The 23471-nt window shown below is 58.0% G+C and overlaps 1 protein-coding gene across 4 annotated transcripts in view; it reads left to right on the forward strand.

Annotated features, from left to right (window-relative positions):
* Window positions 1-23471, forward strand: part of PLEKHM1 (pleckstrin homology and RUN domain containing M1) — a 29269-nt gene that overhangs the window by 3438 nt on the left and 2360 nt on the right. Inside the window, exons 1-12 of one of the 4 annotated variants that reach the window (XM_074562005.1) lie at window positions 1054-1172; window positions 2211-2648; window positions 7857-7945; window positions 9721-9968; window positions 11942-12571; window positions 13831-14218; window positions 16099-16339; window positions 16815-17723; window positions 19521-19666; window positions 19851-20044; window positions 20511-20574; window positions 21112-21269. In XM_074562005.1, the coding sequence (XP_074418106.1) occupies window positions 7904-7945; window positions 9721-9968; window positions 11942-12571; window positions 13831-14218; window positions 16099-16339; window positions 16815-17723; window positions 19521-19666; window positions 19851-20044; window positions 20511-20574; window positions 21112-21269 (3020 nt within the window). In that variant the 5' untranslated portion in view covers window positions 1054-1172; window positions 2211-2648; window positions 7857-7903. Of the gene's footprint in view, window positions 1-1053; window positions 1173-2210; window positions 2649-3412; window positions 3868-7856; window positions 7946-9720; window positions 12572-13830; window positions 14219-16098; window positions 16340-16814; window positions 17724-19520; window positions 19667-19850; window positions 20045-20510; window positions 20575-21111; window positions 21270-23471 lie in introns of those variants that run through there. The other 3 variants (XM_074562007.1, XM_074562008.1, XM_074562004.1) reach the window with 3 other exon arrangements.

The following is a 23471-nucleotide window of genomic DNA, read 5'->3' on the forward strand; positions in this document are numbered from 1 at the left end:
GTGTGCGTGTGTGCACGTATTTGCATGTGTGTACGAGTGTGTGTGTGCGTGTTTACATGTGTTTGCATGTGTGTATGCGTGTGTGCATGTGTTTGCGTGTGTATGAGCATGTGTGTGTGCGTGTGTGCACGTGTGTTTGCATGTGTGTATGCGTGCACATGTTTGCATGTATGAGCATGTGTGTGTATGCATGTGTGCACGTGTGTTTGCGTGTGTGTACGAGCATGTGTGTGTTTGCGTGTGTGTGTGCACGTGTTTGCATGTACGAGCATGTGTGTGTGTGCACGTGTTTGCATGTGTGTACGAGTGTGTGTGCGTGTTTGCACGTGTTTGCATGTGTGTACGAGTGTGTGTGTGCGTGTTTGCACGTGTTTGCATGTGTGTATGCGTGTGTGCACGTGTTTGCATGTGTGTACGAGCATGTGTGTATGCATTTGTGCACGTTTGCATGTGTGTATGAGCATGTGTGTGTGTGCGTTTGTGCACGTGTTTGCATGTGTGCACGTGTGTTTGCATGTGTGTATGCGTGTGTGCACGTGTTTGCATGTATGAGCATGTGTGTGTGTGCATATGTGCACGTGTTTGCATGTGTGTATGAGCATGTGTGTGTGTGTGCATGTGTTTGCATGTACGTGCATGTGTGTGTATGCGTGTGTGCGCGTGTGTTTGCATGCGTGTACGTGCGTGTGTGTGTATGCGTGTGTGCACGTGTTTGCATGTACGAGCACGTGTGTGCGTGTGTGCACGTGTGTTGTCATGTGTGTGCACGTGTGTGCCTGTGTCTGTGCCCATCTCCAGGCTATGAGCACGTGTGCCTTTGCACGAGAGTCCATGCGTGTATGTGGTTGCGTGTACGTGCACGCGCGTGCACGCGTATGTATTCGCACGTGTGCGAGCACGTGAGCATTTGCACACGAGAGCGCGGGTGTGCACGCACGTGCATGTGTAAGAGCACGTGAGTGCGCGGGCGCGGGCGTACGTACGCGCGTGCCCCTGCACGCGCGCGTGCCCGCGCCCCGCCTGCCCCCGCGGCCCGGCCCCCTGCCCCGTGGGGTGGTGGGCGTGGCCCCGCCTCCCCGCCCCGCTGCGCGCTGACGTCAGGAAGGGGCGTGGCCCGCGCGCTCCCGGCAAGGCCGGCACTTCCGGGTTCCCCGGCCGGAGGCGCGGAGCCGGTGAGCCGGGGGCGGGGGGCTCAGAAAAGGGGGGTGTCAAATAGGGGGGGCAGAAGAGGGGTGCATGGGGGGAGGTGTCAGAGCGTGCGGGAGAGTCCAGGGTGGGGAGGGGTCAAAAAGGGGGTGCAGGGAGGGGGTCAGGGGGTGCAGGGGGGATCAAATAGGGGGTGCAGGGGGGGTCAGAAAGGGGGTGCGGATGGGGGGGGGGTCTATTAGGGGATCCAGGGGGTGCAGGTGGGGGGGTCAGAGGATGCCAGGGGGGCAAATAGGGGGTGCGGGGTGGGGGGGGTTCAGGAGATGCAGGGGGGGTCAGAAAGGGGGTGCGGGGTTGGGGGGGGGGTCAACTATGGAGTGTCAGAGGGTGCAGGTGGGGGGGTCAGAGGATGCCAGGGGGGCAGATAGGGGGTGCGGGGTGGGGAGGGGTTAGAAAGGGGGTGGGGGGTCAAAAAGGGGGTGCAGGGGCGGTGTCAGAGGGCGCAGGGGGGGTCAAATGGGTGGGGGTGGGGGTCAGGCGGGGGTGCAGGGTGGCAGGGGTGCAGACGGGGGGTGCAGAGTGGTGCAAGCAAGGGGTTCCCCCCCCCAGCACCCCCCGGCTGCTGCCTCTTCCCCAGGCCGGGAGGGTGGGCAGGGCCCCAATCCATCCCCACCCCCCGGCTGCCCCCCAAAGCTGACAGCCCCCCCCCCCCCCATCCCAGGCCAGGCCCTGGTGGCCTTGGCCCCGCGCTGAGCCCCCCCCATGGCTTGGGGGGCCCCATGCTGTGGGTCAGCTGCTGCTTTGGGGTCCCGGGGGGGCGTTTGTGCTGGTGTCGGGTCTCTCCAGCGCTGACACCCCAAAGCTCTGGGCCTGTAACCTCCCCCCTGCGCGGAGCCCAGCACCCACAGGACCTTTACACCTTTCCCTGATTTATTGTGCGTTATAGTCTCTAAAAATGACGTTTTTCTCCCTTAAAACGAGCGGTTGCAAGTGAGCGCTGGGGAATTTTTGCATCCGACAGAAAATGCAGAGTTTAAAAAGCCCGTTTCTTGTCTCGTTTCCAGCGACCCTCGGTACCCCTCCGGCACGGCATGCGAGCTGCCCGCCCTGTCAGATGGCCACCGAATCAACCGGGGAACTCCAGCGCCGGGAATCCGAAGCCACCCAAAAATCGGGAGTATAAATACGGGAACATCTTGCCGCAACGCGCTGGGGGTTTCACAACCTTGTGTGCCGGCTCCGTCGTCTGCGACGCTGGGGAAAATCAACCCCGGCTTCACCTGCGGCTCCGGCAAATTGCAGCCCGGGACAGGAGTAGGCGACAGGCTAAAAGAAATTCTCCTTTTTGAGTGTTTGAGAAACACAATTTCACCATCGAGGGCAGCGCTGGGAGTTCAGCGTCCGCTTTGCCTCCCCTGGCTGCTCCGGAGCGGCCTCCTCAGTGCCGCGGGGACAGAAATTGGAGGGGTTCAGCAGGGGCGACTCTTCTCCCACCCCATCAGGTTTGTCAGCTGCGAGGAGGACGTTTCCGCGGGGAAGAGGGTGGCGTGAGGACAGGGAACTGCTGGAGAGGGGACAGCAAAGGGCCACCGAGATGCTGAGGGGACTGGAACCCCTCTCTGATGGAGAAAGGCTGAGGGATTTGGGTCTCTTCAGCCTGGAAAAAAGACGGCTGAGGGGGGGATCTTATCAACGCTGATAAATACTGAAAGGGGGGGTGTCAGGAGGATGGGGCCAGGCTCTTCTCAGTGGTGCCCGGGGACAGGACAAGGGGTAACGGGCACAAACTTGCCCCTGGGAAGTTCCATCTCAACAGGAGGAGGAACTTCTTTGCTGTGAGGGTGGCAGAGCCCTGGCACAGGCTGCCCAGAGAGGTGGGGGAGTCTCCGTCTCTGGAGCCATTCCAACCCCGCCTGGCCGCGTTCCTGTGCCACCTGCTCTGGGTGACCCTGCTCTGGCCGGGGGTTGGAGGGGATGATCTCCAGAGGGCCCTTCCCACCCCGGCCAGGCTGGGATTCGGTGGTTCTGTGTTGGTCCCCATCCCTTACGCGATGCCCGTGGGGATCACGGTGGTGCCGAATATTGCCGGGCTGGGCGCAGAGAAGGAGCTGAAGTTGGACCGTGAGGGTCCTGCTGCTGCTGCTGCGAGCCGGGGCTGGGCTCTAACCCTGCCCTGACCCTTGTTTATTATTTCCAAGGGGTTTTATCCTGCAACACGCCAAGCTCCGGGCTGCGCCAGCTGGCTTTCCCGCTCCTGGCCTGCCTCTGCGTGGCCTCGACTTGTCTTTTAAGCGTGGCTGGGTGCGCAGGGGCTCTGGGTGGAAGGCAGGAGCTGCGTAGGAGGAGAGGGCTGTCCCCACACCGGCCCTCGGACCCACGGGTCCGTCAAAGCCCTCATTTCCCCGGGGTGGAGGGTGACTGGTTGCAGCACTCGTGCTTGGAAAATGACTGGCTCCGCGTCCAGGCCTTGAGTCACCGGTTCACGCCGTCGTTGTGGGCTGTTGTTTTCCGTTCGCAAAGCACGAGCGGTGACCTGCTGTTTATTTATAACTCGGGGAGCGTCGCTCCTTGGAAGACCAAAGAGCCGAGCTCTGGGACGGGGTCTCTGCCTCTCCTGGCACAAGGCTTGATCCGAGCAAGTCGTTCCCAAAGAATTTGGCTGTTTTGCAGCAGTTTGGTAAATAAACAGCTCTGCTCTGGCACCGGCGACTCTCTTCCTCGGTAGGTTTAACCACGCCAGCTCGCTGGCGTTTTTTATTTCTCACTTGTTTTATTTTCTTTGTTTTACTCAACTTGTTGTGCTCTGCCCGCGTGGCCTCCGGGCTGGTGACTGCTGGGAAACCGTGTGGGGTGTTTTTTTTCTGCTGTAGATGTGCTTGTCTCTGCGTTTGCACATCCATCCCACCTCTTATCCTTTCAAGATCACAAGGAACAGCCGTGGATTTCCAGGATCTGCCCGGTCGTGCTCCTGTGCCCTCCGGTTCCTCCTAGAGCTGGCTAGCCAGGGCTGCCGGTCCAATTTCTCCGTGTTTCACCCGAGACTCGCGTTAGGTGAAATCCGTCTCGGAGCCGGTGCGTCGCACTCGTTATTCAGGAAAATGCTGTCCCAACAGAAGCGGTGTGGTGTGGGTTCGCGGCGCTGGAACAAACTGGTTGGACTGGTCGTGGTGGGAGTGGAGAGTCCCATGGTTGAAGGCGGCGGGTGTTCTCGTCGGCGCCTCACCTCCTGCAAGACGCTGGGAGAGGTGACGCCAGCGAAGGAGCACGCGTTTTGGGGGAATACCACTGATTTAGTAAAATCTGGACGAGGCCTTTGCAAAGACGCTGCTGTCACCCCCTCCCCTGTCACCGGCTGGGGACGCCGGGGTGGCTGACACTGACAGCACGGACAGGGGGTGCAGTCCTGGAGCTGAAACACCCAACGCTGCCTCTTCGGGCGTGAGAAATGCCACCCCGTGCCCGCGGCTGGCTTCTCCCACCTTTGGGTCCCTGCCCCCAGCTCTTCCAACTTGAATTTGTCTCGGGTGGGATTTGTCGCTGGTTTGCGGGCTGGACGGGGGAGGCGGCAGGGAAAGGGGCAGCGTCTGCCTGGCCTTGAGGAGCCCGACGCTGGCCGAGCCTCCCGTGCGGAGGGTAGAGATGGAGACAACAATTTGCGTCCTCGTCAACCACTGCTGTCACTTTGGTGTCCCCTCGCTCCCCGCAAAACCCCCCAGCAGCGCCTCGAGCCTCTGAGCCGGAGGTTAACGTTCCCGTAATCACTGCGCTCCCCCATCGCTGTGTTGCAACCCGAAGAGAGGAAATCTTATGACAAGTCGTGGCGAAAACAGTTTCCTTTTCGATGAAATTCTCTGTGAACTCTGGAAACACTGAGGATCGATCCAGGCTTTGTCCCCAAAGAGCTCTTGAACTGTTGCTCCCAGCAGGACTGGCTGGTGCGGTACGTGCATGGGCTGCTCCAGATCGCGGATGCTCCGGATTTAGGCTGCTCCAGGTGTGGGATTCTCCAGATTTGTGCCACTCCAGCTCTGGGCTGCTCTGGATTCAGGCAGCTACACAACTGGATGCTCTGGCTTCAGGCTGCTATGGGTGTGGGATGCTCCAGATTCGGGCTGCTTCAGGTCTGGGATGCTCTGGATTTGGGCTGCTTCAGCTCTGGGATGCTCTGGATTTGGGCTGCTCGAGCTCTGGGATGCTCCGGATTTAGGCTGCTCCAGGTCTGGGATGCTCCAGATTCGGGCTGCTCGAGCTCTGGGATGCTCTGGATTCAGGCCGCTACAGGTCTGGGATGCTCCAGATTTGGGCTGCTGGAGCTCTGGGATGCTCTGGATTCAGGCTGCTGCAGGTCTGGGATGCTCTGGATTTGGGCTGCTGGAGCTCTGGGATGCTCTGGATTCGGGCTGCTCCAGATTTGGGCTGCTGGAGCTCTGGGATGCTCCGGATTCAGGCTGCTTCAGGTCTGGGATGCTCTGGATTCGGGCTGCTTCAGGTCTGGGATGCTCTGGATTCAGGCTGCTACAGGTCTGGGATGCTCTGGATTTGGGCTGCTTCAGGTCTGGGATGCTCTGGATTTGGGCTGCTCGAGATCTGGGATGCTCTGGATTTGGGATGCTCCAGATTCGGGCTGCTTCAGGTCTGGGATGCTCCGGATTTGGGCTGCTGGAGCTCTGGGATGCTCTGGATTCGGGCTGCTACAGGTGTGGGATGCTCTGGATTCGGGCTGCTTCAGGTCTGGGATGCTCTGGATTCGGGCTGCTTCAGGTCTGGGATGCTCTGGATTTGGGCTGCTCGAGCTCTGGGATGCTCTGGATTTGGGCTGCTCGAGCTCTGGGATGCTCTGGATTTGGGCTGCTTCAGGTCTGGGATGCTCTGGATTTGGGCTGCTCGAGCTCTGGGATGCTCTGGATTCGGGATGCTCCAGATTCGGGCTGCTTCAGGTCTGGGATGCTCCGGATTTGGGCTGCTGGAGCTCTGGGATGCTCTGGATTCAGGCTGCTACAGGTGTGGGATGCTCTGGATTTGGGCTGCTTCAGCTCTGGGATGCTCTGGATTTGGGCTGCTCGAGCTCTGGGATGCTCTGGATTCAGGCTGCTCCAGGTCTGGGATGCTCCAGATTCGAGCTGCTCGAGCTCTGGGATGCTCTGGATTCAGGCTGCTCGAGCTCTGGGATGCTCTGGATTCAGGCTGCTACAGGACTGGGATGCTCCAGATTTGGGCTGCTGGAGCTCTGGGATGCTCCGGATTTGGGATGCTCGAGCTCTGGGATGCTCCACATTTGGGTTGCTCTGGATTTAGGCCACCGCTGCCTTCAGTACCAGCCATGACCGTGTAGGAGCTGGTCTACAAACCATGTTTCTGCCCTGGTCTGGGGGCTCACGGTGCAGGGAGAGGGACAGGTTGAAGCCATCAGCTCTGTTGGGGAAAATTGTGGGGGTTTTGTGTTGGCTTGGAAATAAAATGTGAAGTATCGATGCCATACCAAGCCCGTTGTCTGCCGTGGGCATACCCAAACCCTGCCGGGCTCTGTCCTTCTCCTTCCGGATGGCAAAGCCACCACAAGCGCTTCCAACTCAAGGGAATGAATTGCTTCTCCAACCTCTTCCATCCGTAGAAAGCTTTACGGCGGTAGCTGGTGCTGGAGCATCCCTCAGACCCTTTTCAGCCCCCAAACCCGCCGTGTTTGAGCAGGGAAGCAGCCGTGCGATGGGCGTCTTCCACTGACAGCTGCCTGCTTTGCTCCCGGAGCCTCCAGGCACAGCTTGGTCCTGGCGGATGGCTCTGAAGAAGAGGGCAGGAGGCCAGAAGTCAAAGGTCCCTTGTTTGTGAACACCCTGCAGTTGCGGATGCCCCCGGCGAGGCAGCCGTCGCCTGCTCCGCTCTGGTTTTGCCAGGGTTTCCCGTAGCGGAAGGGCACCGATTTTTTTCCTCTCTCTCCCACCGAAGCAGAGCAGCCCCGCCATCCGCACCCCCAGGAGCAGGGAGGTCCTGGGGTTCAGCGGAATGGAGAGGACGGAGAACCCGATGGAGAACCTGCATCCTTCCTTCCCAGCTTCCCAGACCATTGTGGCGAGTGCCCGGGCACCTCCGAGAGGGTCCGTCCCGGCCGGGTTCGGCAGCAGCATCGCTCCTCCGGCGAGTATCGGAGGGATGAGCTGCTGTCACCTCTGCCCAGGGTCTGCTTGGGGGGGGTGACACCCCTCTGTTTGGGCCACCTTAAAGCCATTCGCCTGGTTTTTGGGTGCTGTGGTTCAGGCCCACTCGGTAAAAGCCTGTTTTGGTGCCCTTGCTGGCGCCTGGGCATTGCAGCGATGTAGAAACAAGAGGGAAGCAGTCCCGGGCGCTGCGTGCATCGCTGCTGGCCTGCCCGGCCCGGCGTCTCGCCCAGGTATAGGGCTGGCTGGGGGCAGCTTGCAGGAGTTAATTACTCCCTCTTGCAAGTGTTAATTAGTCCTTCTCGGTCTCTGGGCCGTGCTCTGTTTTGCCTGAAACTCTCTTGGTCCCCGGGAAGCGTGGCGTCTTTTGATGCGGCCGTGGGTCGGTCCCAGCTTGACGCCGGCAGCGGTCTGGCCGCGAGCGCTTGGGAAACGCCTCGGTGCACAGTCCGCGGCTCTCGCGTGGCGCCGGGTACCCATCAGCCTGGCGGGTGAGTTCGATGGAAACCGAATGGGTGCTCAGACGTGCTCTTCCTCCTCCTCCTCCTTGTCCCACAGGTGACATGTGAAGGCAGCACCCGGCGCGGGGAGCGGCAGCAGCTGAGATGCATTCGAGCCACACCGATGACCCCAAGGAAGCCATACAGGTGAGCGAGACACCCCGAGCCTCCCCACATAGCTCCAGTTACTCCCCGGTGCAACTCCAGTCACACCGGGGACGTGGTAGGACTTGTCGGTGCTGCCAGCTGGGATCGGGATGGTTTATACGGGTGAAAAGTGGCTTGGGCTTTGCAGCAGAGAGGATCCTTGATGGGTTTTTTTGGTGGGGGGAGGGGGTTAAAATAGGTTAAAATGAATTAAATCACACCAGACTCTACCTTGGGCTTTGCCCCTCGTGGGGAGACCCAGCGTGGGGCAGGGGAAGGTGCTGAGCCCTGATAACTGGGCGAAGGAGGAGCTTTGCTGCTCTGGATATTTGGGGTTTCTTTACGCAGCTTTTGGGAGTCTAAACCTGTTTCACGAGCAAAGTTCAACCCGGGTGTTTAGTTCATCCCGCAGCAGAATTAATTCATGCGTGACAGATAAAATCATTTGCACTCTTTAATCCTGTTAGCCCAGGGTTGCTCCTGGCGGGGGCCGGGGGGCGTTGCTTGCGTTAGCGAATCCGCGGGGCAGCTGGAAAACGGCTCCGGCTGCAAAGGGATACGGGACAGGGATAATGCACGCGTTCCCCTGGCCATCTTCCTTGAACTCCAGCTCCTGGAAATCTTTAGACGACGGGGGGAAAAAAAAAAAAAGCATCCCAGGAAATTTAATACGGGTTTGTGGCAGCCAAGGCGGGCTGCAGCCAAAATCTGCCCGCCCTGCCCCCGTCGCAGGGGCCGGTGGGGTTCAGCGTTCGCCTCGGATGCTGCGGGATCGATGCCGGAACGGGAACTGTTTGGTGGGGTGACGGCCGAATTCGCAGCGTTTGCCACATGCCTGCTGAGGAGCACAACTTTCATTTTAAACGAGGTCGATTGAGACATCCGGGCTCAGCTGCGTTATGAAAAAATAAATAAATAAATAAATAAAAATTAAAAAATCCTCTCCACGGGTGTAAAATTGTTAAATTCACTGAACTGGCTGCTTTTCGACTGGTGGGAGAAAGCGGGAAGCAAAGCTGCCGGGAGGTAAAATTCCCGTGTTCCTGCTTCACAGCCCACCGAGGCTCGCCGACCGCAGCCGCTGAGCCCCAGCCGTCCTTCCGAAAGCATCTTTTTTGGGAGGCGGGGAGCCCGTCCCCAGCAGCGCCCGTGGGTTAATCAGCACCCGGCCGAGCTGCTGGGAGAAAGCCATCGGGGAGATCGATGCCTTTGATTTCTGCTGACGGGACTCGTTAGGGCGTCACCCGCTGCTCGGGCTGATCTGCGTGAGCTCAAGCGGTATCGCAGCCCTCGTCGCGGGTTATCTCCTTTGCGTCTCTCCTTTCTCACCCGTGCTGATTTAATCCCTGCGTTTCCCCCGAGCAAACGCTTGAAAAAAAAAGCCCCTTTTTTTTTTTTTTTTTTTTTTTTTTTCCCCCTCCCCATCCTCTTAAGCAATTTGGTGTCCGCGGAGGAAGCGCCACGCGCTCTAAAAGGCAGCCCCAGCAAGCCGGTGGGCCCCGAAACGCCAGCTAAAATTGCACGAGTTGCTCATTTAAAATAACAAAAAGCCCGATGAGCTGTGATGCCGAGAGCACGAGTCCCCAGCGTGACCAGTTTGCCTGTAGGTGCTCCCGATGAAGCAGGAGTTGCGTGGCGCTTCGCTCTGCGCGGGCCTTGCAGCTTTTTTTGGAGCCGTTTTGTATGAAATCTTTCCTAACGGTTGTTTGGTTTGGTTTTTTGTTTTTGTTTTTTTTTTTTGTTTATAATCGGAGCGTGTCCCTCCTGTCTTGCAGCTGATCAAGAAGCAGCTGGTGAACGCCATCAAGGCGTTGCAGAAGCAGTACGTGACCTCGGACGCCGTCGTCACCAGCGACGATGGGAACGCCAACACCCTCTGCAGCGCCCTGGAAGCCGTCTTCGTGCACGGGCTGAAGGCGAAGCACATCAAGGCAGAGAGCGGGGGGAAAGGGAAGAAAGCAGGGGGTCGGGGACCGCTTCCCCAGCCGGTCTTCTGGGGTCTGCTGAAGAGCATCACCCACCGGTGAGTGCCCTTCGCTGCCGAAAGGTGTTTGCACGCTCAGGTTTATCCTCTCTTTTTCATGTGAAAGCCATGGGAATGGTGAACGGGAGGATGGCTTGATGGAAAGATATGTGTCTAGCCCGTCCTGTGTGCTCGGTCCCTTTAGTTGGAGGGAGAGATGCTCTCTCGGGGCGGCTGGGGCTGCCCGGGACCGCTGGGAGATGTGGGTGGGAGAGCAAAGCCCCTGCGATGCCAAGGGCTGCACCCAGCGTGCTCCTTTCTTACTTATTTTTTGGGTGCCAGGCTGTATGTGGGGACTCCGTGTCGCCGGTGGGACCGCGCTGGTGTACAGCAGCGGTGGGTTATGGGATGCACGGCACCAGGATCGGGTCTCTCTCCTCACAGACTGGCCGGGGTGGGAAGGGCCCTCTGGAGATCATCCCCTCCAACCCCCGGCCAGAGCAGGGTCACCCAGAGCAGGTGGCACAGGAACGCGGCCAGGCGGGGTTGGAATGTCTCCAGAGACGGAGACTCCCCCACCTCTCTGGGCAGCCTGTGCCAGGGCTCTGCCACCCTCACAGCAAAGAAGTTCCTCCTCCTGTTGAGATGGAACTTCCCAGGGGCAAGTTTGTGCCCGTTACCCCTTGTCCTGTCCCCGGGCACCACTGAGAAGAGCCTGGCCCCATCCTCCTGACACCCCCCCTTTCAGTATCTATAAGCGTTGATACGATCCCCCCTCAGCCGTCTTTTTTCCAGGCTGAAGAGACCCAAATCCCTCAGCCTTTCTCCATCAGAGAGGGGTTCCAGTCCCCTCAGCATCTCGGTGGCCCTTTGCTGTCCCCTCTCCAGCACTTCCCTGTCCCTCTTGACCCGGGGAGCCCAGCACTGGCCCCAGTGCTCCAGCCGTGGCCTCCCCAGGGCAGAGCACAGGGGGAGGATGAACCTCCCTCCACTTGCTGGCCACTCGATGCCCCTCAGGATGCCTGCCCTGGGGATGTTGAACCTCCGTTTCCCAGTGTCCCCCCCACTATGAACACCGCTGCCCCGACCCGTGAGCTTTGGGGAGGTCTCGCCTGGGTAACTCTCGGTATTTGCTGGGGTTTTTCTGAGCCGCTCCCTAAGCAGAGTCCTCCCACACTAAATAACAGCCCCCCCACGCAAATAAGTTTTGAAAGCTTCATCCAACCCCTTCGCCGACTCTTAAATTATGAAAGAGCGGATGGAAATAACTCTTTCAGATGCGATGGGGGATATTTTTGTGCCCTTTGAAGGTGGCTTTTTTTCTTCTTTCTTGAGAGACAGATTAAAAAAAAACCAAACCCTTACAAAACCTTTGCTGTGGGGTTTGGTTTGGGTTTTTTTCTTTTTTTATAGCATCTGCAGCACCGACGTGAGCTGGGGCCGGGGAGGATTAGGGAGCGTGGTGTCGCTGTTGGATTTTGGGGGAGAACGGGTGAAGGCAGGAGGCTGAGATTGCTTGAGGAGCTCAACCTGACCCGGTTTTCTTTTGCGGGGCTGGGGGAGGGGGGGCTGCCGCAGCACTTTTCGCTGTCTTTTGGCTGATTTTAAATTTGAAGCCGGGATTTAGACACGCCGTTGTCACCAAAGGAGTGTGCAGCCTGCCTGTGTCCCACCACCGCGCGGGGACAGCGGGAATGTCCCCTTTGCCTCCTCGCTCCAGGGCGAGCGATGCATGGGAGGTGCCTCCAGCCAGAGAGCGGAGCAGCACCCAGAGGCACCCCAGGGACGCTTGGGGTCGTTACCAATATATTTAGCTTTGGGGAGTTCATCTCCATGGGAAACCATGTTTTCCGTAGAGGAAAGATTTTTCCACAGCCTTTTTTGACCCAACTCCGGGCAGCAGAGCAGGTTGGGCCGTTCCTCGCGGAGGATCTACCCCTCCGTTACCCCGTGATGGACCGAAAACAGAGACGCTCCCATCCTATTCTGCTGTTGGTTTTTTTGTTTGTTTGTTTTTTTCCTATTTTCCCTAGAAATATCGTCTCGGAACTGGAACAACTTATCTTTATCAATACTGACGTCGGCCGCTGCCGAGCCTGGCTACGGCTGGCTTTGAACGATGGCCTCGTGGAATGTTACTTGCAGCTGCTCCTGCGGGAGAGATCCCGGCTGCCCGAATACTACCAGGCCACCGCTCTGCTCCTAGACACCGAAGAGTGCGAGTTTCTCCTTAGCTACTTGCAAGGCTTAACATCCTTAACCTTCGAGCTTTCCTATAAATCGGCGGTTTTGAACGAGTGGACTATCACGCCTCTGTCCCTGTCGGGTCTGTGTCCCGTTTCGGAGCTGCTGGAACCCCTCCCGTCCTCGACATCCGAACCCCGCAGAAAAGCCTCGCTGGGTTCGATCTCTCAATCGTCGGGATCGGACGAGATCGAGATCCAACCCTCCGTCCTACCCATCGGCAAAGCCGGCAGCAAAACCAAGCTCACGTCGTCCTCGTTGAGCCTTAACACCACGAGCTCGTCCCAGCTCTCCTCCAGCCTGGGCTCCGACAGCATCCTCCCCAGCGCCCGCAGTCCCGAGCGGAGCGAGGAGCCGCTCTCCTGCGACTCCGACCTGGGCACGGCCACCGCCGAGGACCTGGACAGGTCGCTGCAAGAGTGAGTTTTTTCCCACGTCTCCTCTTCAAAGGGATTTTTAACCCCCTCCTGGGCTCTTAGTTTCTTGCTATAAGTGGGAAGGTTTCCTCCCCTCATTTTCTTTAACAAGCTGATTTATTTTTTCCCCCCCCCTGGAAAGAGCCTGAATGGTAAAGAGAAACGCTCGGCGCAGCTTGCTGGGATCCTGCTGCCCCAACAAATGAGCTCCTGGCCGCTGAAGCGTGTGTCTGTCCTCTTTACCGGGGCAGAAACGTCAGAAAAATGCTGCTCCACGGTTTCAGGAATGTCACATCTCCCTGGCGTACGCCGGGGGATGCTCCGGGCCTTTCTGCAGGGAGAAATAAATGAGTATGGTCATAGGAAAGGGTTATAATTTGCAGCTTCGGCTGATGATTTAGAGGAGGGAGGTTTGTTAGTTTGTCATCCTCGTGATTTATTTCTGCCGAACGCCCGGCACAGAGATTTCCAGCGGGTTATATAAGCTGTGAGTAATCAGGAAATATTTTCTCTGTCACCTTTAAAACCTGGCTCTGAAGGAGCCTGGCCTCGGGGTGCTGCTTGGCGAAGGCACCCCCTTCCCCGTAAGGGTCTTGGAGAGGGTTTAGAGCTACCCATCGATAACGGCGGCGTTACCTACTTGTAGGCTTTTACATCTTACGAGGATCCTGGAAGAACCTGCCTTGATTGGATTAAACCCGTGACGGAAAAGCCGTCGTTTTGAATTTTAATCATGAGCTGGTTTAGTTCGCCCTCGCTGGTGGCGAAGCAGGGGCATGGGAACAGCGTCTCGTCTGGCCGGGCTCCGCTCGTAATTGCTCGTTAACAGTTACGAAAACATTTGAACTTTGGCACGCGCTCCGCGGTTGGATGTGTGTCCGGGAGCCCGACGTGGGGCTGGGGCTGCGGGGAGCACCCAGCGCTCTCCCTCCGTTACGGGGTGTCCGTCAGAAGGAAATTTAACCCCGTTAAGAGGCGCGGGAGGAGGCGCATCCTCTGCAGGCAGGGTCCTCGGCGGCAGGGGGGGCCGACGGCTGCTCTGTAGGGCACAAATCACACATTTTTCTCTTAGCAGGACTGGGGCCACGGTGGTTTTTTTGCAGCCGTGCCGCGCTGCCAGCCCACAGGAGGCGAGCGATGATGCTGAGCCCTTTTTTTGGGTGCTTATAATTTGCAATAACTGTGTTTGGGTTTGTTTTTTTTTTAATATAGGTTCCGGTTTAACGTAGCTACAACCAAACTGGTCGCTTTTCTGTTCCCAGGGTGTTGTCCGAGTTCAGCAAAGCCAAGCCAAGCCTGGAAGCCCCGGAGCGGGGGCTGGTCCCCAGCGTGCTGGGCTGCTCCCCACGGCCGCCCGCCTGCGCCCCGGCCCCCAGCCCCCCGGCACCGTCCAGCACAGCTCACCCCCCACCGCCTCCCGACACCGACGGGCCACGCTCCGCTCGGACGGGCCACGCCGTGACCGCCGGTGATGGGGATGGAGATGCAGCACCGCAAGCCGGTGTCGCGGCCGGCGTTCCGGCCACACGGCGTGGTGGTCCGAGCGGAGGAGAGACAGGCAGAAGCGGCGCCGTCAGCAGCAGCGAGACAAGCCAGGCCGTCCGCAGCCCCACGGCCGACTACCTCCTTTCTCCGCTGCTGGGTTGCCCGGTAGGTGTTACAGCTCTCTTGCTATCCGTCTCCTTGTTTTTGTGCTTCCTGACCAGCAACGCCTAATGGAAAAAGAAAATAAAACTGGTGACAGCTTCCAAACTCCCATCTTCCGTGCTGCTTCCAGCCTCCCGACAGCAAGTTGGGTGTAAGCGATGCTCCCAGCTCCGTGAGCATCTTCTTGGACCCCATGGAGCTGTGTCCATGCGAGAAATTGGGTGGAAATCAATCTTCCCTGGCAAAAGAAACACCGAAGCTTTTGAAAGCCTGCCTGGCCTGCCGGTTATTCCGCACCAAGAGCGGCTGCAGCAGGAAGTTTTTTGGGGTTTTGTTAACGATATCTGGAGAGCGATGAGCTCTCGCGCCAATCTGGCCGTAGGCTGCGTGAAAGCTGATAAAAGAGCCTGAGAGCCGAGCTTCTCCTGGGGACTTTTCTTTGTTTACGGTCCGCCTAAGAGGAGGGAAAAGGCTTGACTGGACGGGAAAACAAATGACAGTTTTCCAGTGGAAAAATCTTCAGGCAGCACATCTGTTCCCGGCGCAGGATGGCATTCCCTGGTGCGCAGGCTGGTTTAAACAGCGGCGGATTTCCCCTGCTGCCACCGAGGAGACGATCCACTTGCTCTTGCTTTTGGGAAACGCTTTGAACAGCCCTGCCTTCTGTCTAATTTGCAGCCGACTTTACCATCCTGGTTCCCATCGTTTCCGTCCTGGTTCCCATTGTTTCCACCCTGGTGGTGGTAGGATTTACTTCACAACCCCCAAACGCTTTCTCTTTTTGGTCCCCTGCTCCTTTCGGCTCCCTCCCAGTTATCCCGTTTCCGCTGCTTCCTCCTGGCGCTGGGCCAGTTTGACCTAATCTATGTATAACATACGGTGTCAACAGGAAATTCCCCCCTGCTTTCGCATGACTCACGGAACGACCCGCGTTCCTGCTCCGGGAGTAAGCCTAGCCGGCCTATACCTTGGGAGCCGCACCGCAAGCCACTCGTCATCCTCGCCGCGGGGCGGTGATGGCAGTTCTGCTGTCGTTTAGTCGGTTATTCAGAATAAAAAGGCTCTTGGAGAGCAGGGGAGGGTTGTTGAGAGGTCGTTCCTGCCGGGACGCAGCCCTGGAAGGGATGCGCTGGGTCTAGGGAAGCCGCTCCCTTTTGCCGGAGCACTGAACTGCGTCGTGTTTTGCTCCTGGTGTGTGTTTGGGGACCTCGTCCCTGAACCTCGCTCCATTCTTCTAGCCAGAAAAACTCCCGGAGAAGTTAACGGCCCCGTTTTCTTTCAGCTTAACGAGGTTTATTCTGCTTGTGGGTCTCATCCCCTCCCCACACACACAGACAAAGGTTTCCTCTGCCTTACTTTTGGCCTGTACCGATCGGGTCTGGTGTTTGTAGCATCGGCTTGTAAACCGTAGGTCTCTATTTCATCCTGGACATCTTCTCTGTATCTCTTCCCGTCTCTCTTCTTCCTGGAACAAGGATGTTGCTGCTGCTCCTTCCACGGCAGGGCTGGTTTCTCACCCCTTGTCAGAAATCCCAAATACCCTCTGTACGGTTACGGCAGGGATTGTGCTCTCCCCCTGAGCCCCTCCGTGGTTTTAGGGGGAGTGAATCGATCAATTTGGCACTTTATAACCCCACCAGTGTACAATCCCAGTATTTGCCAGCTGCTGACACAGTCCCACAGAGCATTCCCTGACCGGAGGGACCGGTCCGCGTGGGGATGGCCAGCGTCGCTGCGTGGGATTCGGTCTGCGGGGGAGCAGCCCCCGTGGAGGGTTCACTGTGGGCCGCTTGTGTTTGAGGAGGGGCACAGGATGTTCCCTAAGTTCATAAATTAATATATTTATTCGTTTGGTTTTTTGTTTTGTTGGGTTTTTTTAACAGAAAAGAAAGAGCTGGATCTCGGAAGATGATTTCTACAGACCTTCTCCGGGAGACAGCGGCGAAAGCACGGCCGACACCAACGGCTTTGGGCCGGAGGGGGCTGGCGAGGCTCCGGCCCCGGGGCTCATTAGCGCTCTTGATTTGGAAAGGCTGTCGGTGCCCTCCTCGGAGAGCGGGAAGCCCAAAATGTCGCCTGAACGGGAACAAAAGGGTTTCAGCGTTGTGCACCGCAGGCAGATGGGTACGTGCCGCCCTCTCCTCTCCTGCTTTCATCGGGCACCTTCGCTGAGCAGGGGCTGGGGGGGAGTTTCGGGTGTTTGGGAAGCACAGTTTGCTGTTGCTGAGCTTGTGGCAGCCCCAAAAGCTCCGGAAGGCGGTCGGGCAGCTTCCCTTGGCATTGCTGAGCCCACTGTGGCTCCGCTGGGAAGCGTTTTAGGAGGAGAGGAGGTACGTTGGCTGTCTCTGCCCACCCCGCGGGACGCGTTTCCTTTATGCCATCCCACTCGTTCTCAGCCTCGGAACCCAAATGCATGTGGACAGGTTATGGAGACGGAGCGAGGAGGTGCTGTAAACTCCTGCCCCATCCCACCGTCCATCGGGAACAGCTCTCGAAGCTGCGATGCCTCTGCTTGCTCACGAGGAGCCACCCATTGGCTTTTCTCTCTCCACCAGCTTCCCCTTTTCCAGTTAAACTGAGACACCTGCTTTTGCCCCAGGTCTTTCCAATCCTTTCCGAGGGCTGCTGAAGCTGGGCAGCCTGGAGCGGAGAGGAGCCATGGGGATATGGAAGGAGTTTTTCTGCGAGCTGTCGCCGCTGGAGCTCCGGCTTTTCCTGGACCACGAGGACCGCATCTGCGTCGAGAGCTATTCCCTGCTGCGGTGCGAGTCGCTGGCGCTGACGCACTCGGACGGTCGTTTCGAGCTGGTTTTCCTGGGGAAAAAACTCTACCTCCGAGCTCCTTCTCGAGACGAGGCCGAGGACTGGTTGGACAGGATCCGCGAGGCGCTGCAGAAGTGCCGGCCTCAGCTGGAGGAGGAGGAGTGGGAGACGCTGGAGTATCCAGAAGACGGTGGCGAAGGCCAGGCCGGACAGAGCGACTCCTCTGCTCTTCTCCAGTACAGCAACGTGCCTGGGAACAGCTTTGACTGGACTCCGGCTCACGAACCGGAGCTGGATGCCATAAAAGAGGCTGTTCTGTATGTGGACGTAGACAAAACTTGGGTCCCTTTTATTTTTTCCCTGTCTCTAGAAACTTTAAAGTGCTTTAAAGTCAGAAACAACGATAAAATTTTAAGCAACAGTTATGGTATAGAGACCATCCAGGACATCCTTCCGGACACGAGCCTTGGGGGACCCGCGTTCTTCAAGGTGATCACCTCCAAAGCTGTCCTGAAGCTGCAGGCTGAGAACGCGGAAGAAGCGGCCTCGTGGAGGGAGCTGGTCCGTGGGGTGCTCATGTCCTACCTGGAGAGCGCCGAGGAGGCGCTGACGCTGGGTGGCAGCTTGGACGGACACTCCCAAGTCGTCTTGAAGAACATCGTGAAGGAGAACGGCTTCTTGTTGCAATACCTGGTGGCCATCCCCATGGAGAAGGGCCTGGACTCGCAGAGCTTCATCTGTGCAGGTATCCCTTGGCTTGTCCAAAAATCCAGCTCCGTCTTGGAGGATGACGTTGCGTTCGTTAAGGTTAACGAGGTGACAGCAAATTAAAGAGGTGCCCTGAGTCCTGCCAACCCATTGCAGGTCAGCTGCTGGTTTCCCCGCCCAAACCGGCTGCTGATTTCCCTTCACGTCCCAAATCAGTGACAGTTTTGGTGGTCCGTGGGCGCAGGGTGCGTCCCCCCGACGCTGAGCCCCCATCCCGTCCCAGCACAGGTCCAACTGGGCTGCTACTGGGCTCCTCTTTAAGTTGCTTATGGTAGAGACGGTGGCGGATCTTGGCTTGAAGGCTACCTTAGATGGACCAAGAGGCCCAGGAGGAGTCTCTTCCCGGGGATTTTTATGGCCCCAACCTGCAGGGAAAGTGCAATCAAGAGCCAATGCTGTTTTTCCGGTAATGCAGCACGGGAGGGAGCGTTGCGATGGGTGTGACAGGCTGATTTTGCAAAACATTCATTGAACCTTCCACTACGGCCTCTCGGCACGCGGGGCGACGCTGCTCGGGTAGGACAACACCCGCCGACCTCCATGGGAGGCATAATTTGCTCTTTACCTCGCTGAGTTAATTAAACTTCAGATTTCTCTCCTGCTTCAATTATATTTTTTGTACCCTCCAGCAGGTTGGTTCTTTTTTTTTTTTTTTTTCCCTTTTAATCTCTCTTCTTTTATTCATTTATATATTTTTGCCATTCGGTTTGGTCTCTGCCTTCCCCTCCAGGCTCTGTCCTGCCTCCTCCACCTCCCAACAGATGGAAGCAGCAAGCCGAAAAGACAAATTCCCAGTTTTTCTGTGGAGGTTTTCTTGGGGGGCTGCTTGCCCCCCTTTCACCTCCCTCGTGGCCGGACACCCGAGCCTGGCGCAGAAGGCTTTTCTTTACGTGTCAGGGCGTAATGAGCGATAAAAGCTGCTTTTTTTTTTTATTATTATTTTATTTTTATTAATTCAGAGAGCGACACCCGACCTTCATGAATTTTTTTTTTTTTTTTTTTTTGGGGGGGGGAGGCGCTCCAGCTACCCCCAAAGCGTGAAGGATGGGGCGGTAAAGCCTTCCCCGAGGATGGCAGAGGTTTGCTTACGTTCCATGAGCTATTTTAGAGAACTGAACCCATTAAAAACAGCACGAAAGGGTTTTCCTGCCTTCCCGACTCCAGATGAGACGCGCTCGCTTTTCACGTGGCTGTAAAAACCCTGCAGATCTCCCCCGAGGCCCGGGCCGGGTTCCTCCTGGGTTTACCCACCGCTATAAGAAAGGCTTTTTTTTTGGTTTAATCCATCCCCACCTCATCCCTCGCAGACGTGGTTTTGGTACCCTGCAGCGACAGCAGGGAAGCGAAGGGCTGAGCGACGGCAAAACGGGGCACGGCGACGGGGAGGAGGCGATGGGGCAGGCAGGGAGCGGGATTTAGGTCCTTCCCTAAACCACTGGGATGTTTCCAGAAGTCATTTTTCCTAAAAAAAAACAAAAACCACCCCAAAACAATTGTGTGGATGGATATAAATAATTGGGTTCAGGGATAGTCCAGACTCCTTTATTACGGAGCAAAAAGTGAAGCGGATGCTGTTGGACCATTGTGGTCTTAAATCCACCGGGAAGGGGCTGTGGACCTCTCGCCAAATGTCCTACGAGTGCTTTAGCTGATCTCCAACCCTTCCAGAAACTTTCTTGCTCCATTCCTCCCCCTCCCTGTCCTGGCAGCGGTGGGAACGGGCTCTTGGGGCGGCGCGGGTCCCCTCTCATCTCCTGGTCCCTTCTCCCTGCAGGCTGCTCCAGGCAGATCGGCTTCTCCTTCGCGAAGCCCAAGCTCTGCGCCTTCTCCGGTCTCTACTACTGCGACAGCTGCCACCGGGACGAGGAGACGGTCATTCCCTCGCGCCTCATCCACAACTGGGATCTGACGAAACGAGGGGTAAGTCTGGGCTGGGTCGGTGCAGGGATGCAGGGAAACGCTCCTGCATCTGCCTACGCTTTCCGAAGGTCCATCTGAACGTTTCCACCACCATCAGAGGTGGAAATGTCCACCCTGCACCTCCCTCTGAGCCTCCGGAGCTGCTCCTTGGTCCATACCCGCCTCTTGCCTCTCTCTGCCCCAGGTTTGCCGCCAGGCTTTGAAGTTCCTCAACCAGATCCGTAACCAACCCCTGATCGACCTGAAGTTGGTCAACGAGAGCCTCTACGACCACGTGGAGAGGATGGGACGGATCCGCCGGAGCAGGGAACAGCTGAAGCTACTGGGAGATTATCTCATCATGTGCCGCAGCGGGGCCCTGAAGGAGCTGAGCAAGCGGTGAGGACCCTCTCTGGGTGACGTTACCCCTGCCATCCCCCTCTTTGCACCCCCGATGGTCTCCTGGTCCCCCTCATCGCTCGCCCTTCGAGCCGGGAGCGACGCTGCCAAGGCTTGGGCCGGTTTTTAGCTCCACGTCGTCTGCCGTAAGGAGTTATCCGTCTGTTGGCTGGTGGAGATGTGACTCAGGAAACACCTTCCTGACCGAGGAGCTTCTGGTTGGGCAGGAAACACCTGGGAAAATAGAGGGGAGGATTTATTTTCTTTTTCCCCTGCTTTGAAAAACGTTCTCACACGATTTCCCCCGGCGGGATTTGGGATGTGGGGCACGATGCGAAAAAATGAAGTCGACGGAGGTTTTCTTCAGGAGTCTGCGTCAGCCAGGCTCCTCTCTGCTCCAGATCTTGTGGCGGGGGTGCGTGGGGGGGAAATCATTTATCACCTTCCTCTCTGTGCTTCTTTGCAGGCTCGACCACAGGCACTACCTCCTGGAGTGTCCCCACAAGTACAGCATCGCTGACCTGAGGCAGGTGAGAGCGCTTTGCGTGGGCGTAGGGGGTTCTGCTGGCGAAAACATCCCCGTTTCTGTCAAGCGTTGGCACTTCGTCGTAGCTTTCAAACAGCTTCGCTTTCCTCTTGCCTTGCTCCCATCCATCGCGCGCGCGCGCTGCAAGCTTGCCCGTCCGCTTAAAGGCAAAGAATCGCCTTTCTTTTAATTTTTCCAAAATAATTGGCGCAAGCCTGTATCCGCCGAGAACTACGGAGGTCGCGCGAGAGAAATGGTTTCACCTCGGTTAAAGCCAGCGTTGCTCCCGAGGTGTCTCCGTACGAACTCGTATCTATGGCGAACGATGTCGGAGGTGACGGGCAGTTGGATTTCGCAGAGCCACGGCCCCGTCCCGGACAGCGGTGGGTGTTGCTGCCGGTGCTCTCTGGGCTCCCCTTGCGACCCAGGCACGTGGAGGGTGGCTTGTTTTTGGAGGACGTGGGTCTAAGGTGGATTTTGCACAGCGCAAACCCGGCAGCAGACGGCTTTTGCTCCTGCCTGACGTACCTCTGCCCCACAGATAGCCGACGGCGTCTTTGAGACCTTCCTGCAGTCGCTGCTCCAGTTTGCTTCCCATCACGTCTACAACTGCGACCTCTGCACCCAGCGCGGCTTCATCTGCCAGATCTGCAACAGCAACGACATCATTTTTCCCTTCGAGTTTGACACTACCACCAGGTGAGCGACGTCCCCGCCGCGTCCCGCTGCTGGCGAGGCCGCCCGAGCTCATGGCCTGGCTTTTCCCAGGAGCTCCGACTGTCCCCGAGGTCCCCTCTCTGGGGCTCGCGGCTTTCCAGGCACGTAGCCCCGGGGTGGCCTGGAGATAACTCTGAGCTGGTTGTGTATCCTCGTGGTACCCATGTCCTCGTGGTACCCATGTCCTCGTGGTACCTGTGTCCTCGTCGTCCCCGTGTCCTCGTGGTCCCCATCAGCTCCAAGGTTTTTCCAGCCCAAACTGGGCTGTTGGGGGCAGGTGAGGACCATCCTGGCAGAGCCGAGGTGTCACGGAGCCAGGTGGCTTTGCAGCCATGCAGCACCTTGCTGTCAGCCTGAAAAAGCCTCGCTGGGTCCCAGGGCAGCGCAGGGGCCATGGGGAGAAGGAGGAGGAGGAGGAGGAGGAGGATGATGAAGGTGCTGTGTGGCCCTGCCTCGCTCCCCTGGCCAACGAGACTCCCATTCAAATTCAGTCCGGCCCCTTCCCAGGGGGCGCAGGAGGGAAGGAGAAGCAGCAGTGGGGCTGTTCGTACAACCAAGGAGGAGAGGAAGGACACGGGGACACAGATTTGGGGATAGATGGCGGCCAGGGGACGTGCAGGGGAGAGGCTGGGGACATTCCCAGCAGGACAGGGGGGAAACTGGCTCTCATCTAGGATTTTTCGGGGTTTTGCCCAGAGAAGCTGTGGCCGCCCCATCCCTGGAGGGGTTCAAGGCCAGGTTGGACGGGGCTTGGAGCAACCTGGGCTGGTGGGAGGTGTCCCTGCCCAGGGCAGGGGGTGGCACTGGGTGGGCTTTAAGGTCCCTTCCCACCCAAACCAGTCTGTGATTCTCCTGCCTGCAGAGCTCGGGCCCTTTGCCAGCAGGGTCCTTGCCCGCAGCGGGGTGAGCTGACGCACGGGGTTCAGACGTTGGAATCCCCTGGGTGTGTTAGAAGGGGGGTGTTTATCCCCCCCCGCCATCAGGGTTTTCCAACCCAGGAGCCTGGTCCGTCCATCGTAGGTGGAGAGAGACCCACATCTCCGTGGTTATTCGGTAACGAGGATAATCCTGGCAGAGGAGTTTAGCAGGCTGAGGGTCTTACGGGGGTCTTGCTTTGCCCGGCAGTCCCTAAAAGCCAGCAGCGACCTCCAGAAGCTACAGAAAATGCCGACAAGGCCGGGATCCTCGGCTACCCCGTGCCTTCCGCGCTTGTAGGATTGCTCGCTCTTCCCTCCTTGCCGCAGGGACAGCATCGTGCTCATTATCGAGGACAACATCCCCAGTGGACCAATTTTTTATTATTTTTTTTTTCCCCTCGAAAAAGAGCATCCAGGCTCTGGAAAGAGCAGACGCGTGGGGCCGAACTCCGCTGGCAGCCGGCCGGAGCTCTCATGTCCTGCGAAGCCGGGCTCGGAAGTTTGTTGACCTCTTTTATTATTATTATTTTTTTATTTTTTTTTCTTTATCCTGGCGGAGGAGGTCGCGCAGCAGGAAAAGCGGCTCGACCAACATCCTCGCCAAGCTCAAGCCAGTTTCCTGCCCCTCTGCCCATCCCCGGGGGGACAGCCGGCTGCTGGGGTCACGCTGTCACTCGCCGCAGGATGCGTCTGAAACGCCTCCTGACAATAAACCCAGCCGGGGGCTCCGCGTTCTCCTTCTCGCAGCGGCGGCGGCCGCTTCCTGCAGCCGCTGCTCCGGCAGGTGGAGGCAGGAGCTGCCGTTTTTCAGCTGCCGCTCGCTCAGAAACAGGCAGAGTCAAAAACACCCCGGGTAAAAAAAACACCCCGGGTAAAAAAAACACACACCCCTGGCTTTGCGAATCCTCCTGCACTCACGGAGGAGCCGCTGCTGCTAAGCCGGAGAAGCCGCGTGGAAATCTATTCCGCTGGGAAAATGCACGGCGCCAGGCGGCCACCCCCCGTCCCCTCCATCCCTGCACGGAGCCCTTCGCCGTATCCCAAGTAACTCGGGGGCTTCGCAGCCGCCTGCCAGCAGCAGGATTTGACCCAGGCTGCGGTATTCCGTGGCGCCTTGCGGGGCGATTCTCCGCTCCCCCCTTCACATCTCCTTTGGGAAACCTCACGAGGTTCAAGAAGGGCGAGCGCGGGGTGCTGCACCCGGGGAGGAACAACCCCCCGCACCAGGACAGGCTGGGGGTGACCTGCTGGAGAGCAGCTCTGGGGA

This window comes from Larus michahellis, chromosome 18, assembly GCF_964199755.1.
Source record: "Larus michahellis chromosome 18, bLarMic1.1, whole genome shotgun sequence".
Taxonomy (NCBI): Eukaryota; Metazoa; Chordata; class Aves; order Charadriiformes; family Laridae; genus Larus; species Larus michahellis.